Here is a 7,009-nt window from a genome sequence, read left to right as displayed (position 1 = left end):
TACCAATGTCGGCCGAAGCCAGTACCCGTACCAAGGCGGAGCGGCGATCTTACCTATGAAAATTGGTTTTCAAGCCGTCTACGCCGAGGTGATTTTAATATGGTCGTAACACTGTCGTCGCAACATCCATAAAGCAACATGGATATCTCCAGATGGAATTACGAAAAACCAAATAGACCATGTGCTAATAGAGAAAAGATGGGCACCAATCCCCAAAACCGGCTTTCACCTTAACCCCAACCCCACATATTAAATATCGATATAGACTAAATATACGAACACAAAGAAATCAACAACGACAAAAGCAGGATGTACTAAATATTAAAGCACTACAATCGATAGAAACACAACAAAAATTTGAAGAACGACTTAGTATGAACATCAAAGATACCGACTCAAACGAAATAAATGAAACATGGGAACATCTAAAAACGGTCCTAAATAACACAGCAAAAGAGATTTTAGGAACTTGCAAAAGACAGAAAAGCCCAGAGTGGTTTGATGAACAGTGCAGAGAAGCAATTGAAACTAGAAATGAAACCTATAGCAAGTATCTACAAGTTCAGACTCGAGATAGAAAAGCTGCCTTTAGACAAGCAAGACGAGAAGCAGACAAAGTATGTAGGCTCGCAAAAAGAACTTTTGAAAACAACCAGGTTGAAATCATGGAAAAGGATTTCAGAGAGAACGAAACAAGAAGTGCATACAAATATCTGAAACGAATCAGGGACGGGTACAAACCACATACAACCTTATGTAGGGACCAAACTGGACAAATAATCAGTGACCTCAAGAATATTCTAGACGCATGGAAGACCCATTTTGAAGACCTACTAAATGGAACTGACAATGACGATAACTTAACACAAACAACACCAAGTGCAAGCCAAACGAATGAAAATGAAAACGAAGACAACTATAACTACTCAAATGTCGACATTTCACCACCGACTATCGAAGAACTTGAAGAAGCCATCCAAGCTCAGAAGAACAACAAATCCCCAGGGATTGACGGCATCCCAGCCGAGATATATAAGCATGGTGGTAGAAAGTTGCTTCACTACCTACATAAGTTAATGGTCAACATATGGGAGAAAGAAAAAATACCCGACGAATTGACAAAGAATTCATATAATATGTCCCATATACAAGAAAGGGAGACAAGCTCATGTGCTCGAACTACCGCGGTATACTTCTCACTCGGTACTGCCTAGCAAAACTTTGACATGGATTATGTAAAACCATCGAATTCAACTAAGAGCAAACGACATAATCAAGAGAATACTGGTTTTAGACCAGGTAAATTCACCATAGACCAGATTTTGTTGCGAAACTATTACTGCAAAAGCCCGGGAATACAATATTACTATGCAACATCTTTGTGGATTTCAACAGGCATATGACTCCATAACACGTGAAAAACTATATAACATATTAAGTGAACTTGGGATCCCTAGGAGAACCACAAGCTTAATAAAAGCTACAACGCTAACACACGGCACAGCTCAGGTAAGAGTACAAGGCCACCTGTCTGCCAATTTCAAAACAAAACCAAGGATCTGCAAGAAAAACAAGGTGACGGCTAGCCCCAACCCTATTTAATCTAGCCTTAGAATACGCCACACATCAGACAAACCGGAATAGGAAGGTCAAATTCCTAACAAAACAAAATGGTCCAACTGGTAGCATATGCCGACGATAACATCATAGATCAAAAATAACAGCGTAACAACAAATAAAAAGTAAGCAGCAAACATATTGGCTCAAACATCAACACATAGAGAAAACCAAGCTAATGCGACAATCAATGAACCCAAACCATCTCACGCTATCCAAGCAAGATAAATATCGAACAAGTAACCAACTTTAAATATCTTGGCGCAGACCTAAACCATATGGGGAAGGAAGACTGAAATAAAACCAGGATACTTATGGCAAACAAAAGTTATTACTTCACCTTACACATCTTCAAGTCCAAAAACGTCAACAGGAATAACAAACTAAGAATCTACAAGACAATTATTAGACCCATTCTAATTTATGGATGTGAAACATGGATTCTCACATCTGCCAACGAAATAAAGATTGACACTTTTGAACGTGAAAGATCTCCGGTAACACAGTCCAGTTATAGAAAAACAAACGTATAGACTCCGACATAATAAAGAGATATACGACGCTATTGAAGCAAGACCCACCAATATCAGTATACGCAAAAATACAGAGACCGCAATGGGCAGGACATGTGATGGTGAATGATGAGCAGAGGATGCCAAAAACGAACACCAACAATAAAAATGGAAGGAAGCAGCACCGCGAAAGACCAAGAGTTAGGTGGGAAGACGACATCGAAGAAGACACGAAAAATCTACCCGGCCGGTGAACTGGCGGGTAGTCTCCAAGAACCGAGATGTTCGCCGGCAAAAGCCGCTGCCAAGGCCCGAAATGGGCTGTAGAGCCACACAGAAGAAGAAGAAATTACCGTCGTAACACCACAATTGTCTGTGAATGACCGATCACTTTCTGGCTCAAAATTTCTTCCTCCGCACTCATTCCCAAGCAACCCAGAAAAGTGCGAGTCAGTTGATCTTCGTTAAACGGGGAATTTCCGTTTATATCCCCATCGCGAGACCTCATGGCGACGACCCTGGTTCGCAGGCTACCAGCTTAATAAACAGATTATTTTTATTTTTCCAGTTTCCTAGGTCTATTTTGTATAGGTGATCCGAAACTTGTTCTTTGACTTTGTATGGTCCAGAGCGTATTGGGTCTAATTTATTTCTGTTTAACTTGTTTCCGTTTCGATGAAAAACGTAGTCACCTACGTTAATTTTACCTCTTTTCTTCCGGATCAGTTCTTGCTCTTTATTTTTGGAGATGATTTTTGTGAATTCTTTTGAATGCCGTTTTGTCGGTCTTCTGCAAGTTTCGCTTAATTTCCAGCGTTCGATAGGTACTATTCTGGAATCCTTCCCCAGGAGTATATTCTGTGCGCGAACTTTATTACACCCGCGGATATCATATTCCCTTCGTGCACTTGTTGCAATCGCTGGACCATGTTTCTATTTGGTTTTTCTCTCATTTTACATCGTATTCTGTTAACCAGCGTCTGGTTAAGTCTTTCATTCAGACCATTCGATGCCGGACAGTCCACTGCTGTGTAAACAATGGTGATTCCGTGTGCGTTTAAGAATTCTTGGAATTCTCTGGCTTTAATTGCTGGGTATTGGTCTGTTAATAAAATCTTGATTTTATGGCTTCGCACTATGGGTTGTGGCAATGTTATAAAATCTTTTGAACTTTGTCCTTTTGAAGTACTTGTGAAAGCATGCCGAGTGAAGTGATCCGCTAGAAGATGCAAATATTTTGTTGATCTGTTGTCTGCGAAACCTCCTACCGTGTCCAAAGACATAATCTCATACGGTTGTTCTGCTGGTCCTAATTGCGATAACAAACCGATTTCGCGATTACGCCTTGATTTGTTTTGTATGCATATTTCGCATTTTCCACAGTACTCTCGAATCATATTATCCATCCCCGTAAAGTAATAAAATTGGCGTATCTTATTTGCGATGTGATTGCACCTTGTGTCCATATAATATAGATGCACTTTATTGATTAACTTTTTACCGAATTCCTTTGTCACTACAATTTCTTTTGATCCTTTATCTTTCGATATTGTATTCCTTCTTTTTTATATGTGTTTTTCTTTTCTGGCTACTTTGAGTCTTTATTTCTAATGTGATTGCTGACCAGTTGTACAATTTCATTTGAATCTTTCGAAATGCCCGCCGTTTCGCGACAGCGTCTGTTTTCATTTGTTTTGCCTGGAGAATATCGTAATGTGAATGAATATTGAGATAGGTAATAAACCATATCGCCTAGCTTTTCATCTGTCCTTGACTTCAATTTTAAATTTTCTAAGGGCTTGTGGTCTGATATACAGAAACTGAGTCCCTACAGCTGTGTATTGCTGTGACCTCAAAGCTCTTGAATTCGCGTGTAAAACACTTCAAGGTATATTGTTTATTCAATGGGTTCTGGCTTTTTTGAAAAATATGCTACTGGCAATAATGTTGGTTTTTATATGTTTTAATATTGCCAAGTACCCCTTAATGTTAAAACCGCGATTACATATGTTTTTTGATCAAAGTATAGCTAACACACTGCTGCTCAAAACAATCCTTAACTTCTTTTCGAAAAGTCCCTTTGGCATCTATTCATCCATTCGAAATTTCACGTTGTCTCGCAACAAGCCGCGCGTCGCCTGTACTATTTGGAATATATTTGTTGTAAAAGTTTACCTTGCCCAGGAATTGTCGAACATTTTTCTTGTTTCTTGGTTCCGGAAACTGCTTTATGGAAATTAAGTTGTCTTGATGAGGGCTTACTGTGTTGTAACCCAGAGTGTGTCCTAAATATTTTACTGAATGTTTCGCCCACTCGCATTTGGACAGTTTTATTCTAAATCCTTCGGCTCGTAATGCCTGTAATAGTAACGTCACGTGTTGTATGTGATCATCAAAAGACTTAGAGAACACTAAAATATCATCAATATAGTTTGTACAGGAATTTTGTAAATTGTTACGTCTCAAAATATTTGCTAATGCTCGTTGAAATATCGCTGGTGATATTTTCAGTCCAAAAGGCAACCGCTTCCATTGATAATGTCCTGTTTGTGTAACAAATGCTGTCTTGTATCTGTCTTTCTCTCGTATTGGGATCGACCAGAAAGCTGAGTTAATGTCGAATACTGAATACCACTCACAATTTCTTGTTTTTACTATTATATCTTCTATCCGTGGGAAAGGTTGTGACTCCGGAACTAATATTTCGTTCAGCCCCCTGTAGTCGATGCATAATCTTGATCTTCTTCCGTCTTCTTTCTTGAAGGCTAATGTTACCGGTGCTGCATACGGGGATTTTGACTCTTCAATGAAATTTGCTTTCAGCAAATTATGCACTTGATTATCAATTTCTTCCTGATCTGGGATCGAGCAACGATACGTTTTTTTTGATATATATCTATTTTCTATTAATTTTATCTGAGCCTCATGATTCTTTACTTCGCCCACGTCATATTTATTGTTTGCGAAGATAGTCTTGTTATTCGTACTCATTTCTATTAGTTTTTTTTCTTTCTGTGTTTAAGTGTTGTAATTTGTTATTTAATTCCAGATTCCACTATTTGACAATTTGTTTGGAACTTTTTTTCTTTCTCCTTTTTCATCTGTGTAATTTCTTCTAATTTTCCTTCTGTTCTCTGAAAGATTGTGAGTTTTTCATCTTGAATTAATTTAAACTGTTAATTGCATTTAAACCTAATAATAAATCATACGAGAAGTTATCATTCTTCACTACGTATACCTCTAACTCGTGTTCTATTTTATTTATTTGTACTGTTATTTTGGTTTTCTTTATCCGACCTTGCACACCACTAATCGTATGTACTAGCTCTTTACTTTTGAAACCGATTTTCTTAACTCTTTTACCACTTTTTCATTTATAACTGTTATGTTGGAACCGCTATCATATACTGCCGCTACTTCTTTTTTCTTGTCTAACATAACTCTGAATCCTATTAGTGGTGTACTTCCTCGTTTTTTGTCTGTTCATTTTCTAATTCTTTTTCTATCTCTAGTTCCACTCAAAATACGCTTCTTTTCCTCTGGTTACCCGTTTATTTCGCTGACAGTTCTGTTGATGGTAACGATTATATTTTCCTTTGGGCTTTACATATATCCCATGGTTTTTCTCCTATTCTGCAATCCGCTGTCGGTATTTTCCTTCTGCTTACTGCTTTGGCTTCTATCGGGGATGCGTATTCTCAATTGACTGGCCACTTTTCTGTTGCTGATATTTCCTCTTTATCTAGTTTATCCTGCACGTATGTTGGTAATCCGATCACTATATGGTTTATTCTTGAGCAATCTGACATCTTTGGTTCTGTTTCGAGTAACAGATTTTCTTTTTTTAATGCATAATCTATTAAAGGACCACTTATCCATTTATATGAGTATGCTCCAACTTTTGTCCGCATATGTTTCCATGAACGATTTCTTCCTAAATCTCCCTAAATTTTATTGTCAGTTTTGCTGGCAAGTTTGCCAAAATACCACTTTCATTATCTTCTACCAACAGACGTAACACTTGAATTTTCTTTTCAGATGAACCTACTTGATTTCTTGTACATTCTCGTTCGAAGAAGTTCATCCATTCGTTCGCATTCTGCTTGCCTGTAAATTTATCCAATACGAAATTCTTCTGAATATGAATTACAACCAAATTTTATTTTTCTTCATCTAAACGTATTCGCTAAATTTCACCACAACGATATCAAATCTTTTGGTGTGAATTTCTGCTTTTTGCTGTTTCTTTTTGTTGTATCCCTTCTCTTCTAAGTATATCTCTATTAAATACTACATTCTTTTCTCTTTTATCAAAGTAAAGTGGGATTATCTCTTCTGGCAACGTTATTGAGATGTTTTAAATTGTCCTCTCTTGGACATTGATTTGCATGCATTCTTGATCGTGTTTAAATTAAACAGTTCACTATGTGTTCTGCGTTCCGTTTCCGGCAGCTTGTGTTGGCGCTGCTTCGCTAGATTTGATTGGGTTGATTTTACTTCATTTGCCGCCGTTCCTTTCTTTGACTTTCCTTAGCGACTTTGATTTTACCTTCCGGATGGCGTCGTGTACAACGGAAAACCAATTTGTAATCTTGCTCCCTCGAATTAAAACCACTTCGACCAATTTTCGCTGTTATTTTTGCCGTAATAACATTACAAATACTACTTAATGTCGGTCAGAAGTTGCGTCTAAAATTAAGGCGGAGCGGCGATCTTACCTATGAAAAATTGGTTTCGCCGTCTACGCCGAGGTGATTTTTAATATGGTCGTAACACTGTCGTGTAACACTAATAATTGCTCCAGAATGACTGATCACTTTTCTGGCTCTCGTGTTTCTTCCCTCTCCTACCCTACCGTGCCAACCCAGAAAAGTGAGTCA

General features: G+C 38.0%; 1 protein-coding gene across 1 annotated transcript; it reads left to right on the top strand.

The window, feature by feature from the left end:
- Positions 1 to 374: 374 nt before the first annotated feature.
- LOC135802928 (uncharacterized) lies at positions 375 to 1,214 on the top strand. The gene has a single exon (XM_065316538.1). The coding sequence runs from the start codon at positions 375 to 377 to the stop codon at positions 1,212 to 1,214; it is 840 nt and encodes a 279-aa protein (XP_065172610.1).
- Positions 1,215 to 7,009: the final 5,795 nt, after the last annotated feature.

This window comes from Atheta coriaria, unplaced genomic scaffold (assembly GCF_025399875.1).
Source record: "Atheta coriaria isolate IRGN ID8LTWV9N9 unplaced genomic scaffold, Caltech_Dcor_3.1 hic_scaffold_68_pilon, whole genome shotgun sequence".
Taxonomy (NCBI): Eukaryota; Metazoa; Arthropoda; class Insecta; order Coleoptera; family Staphylinidae; genus Dalotia; species Dalotia coriaria.
This window is presented reverse-complemented; position numbering and strand designations above follow the sequence as displayed.

Excerpts from the sequence above, each read along its gene's own strand:
- LOC135802928 (XM_065316538.1), top strand. The coding sequence starts at position 375 with ATGAACATCAAAGATACCGACTCAAACGAAATAAATGAAACATGGGAA.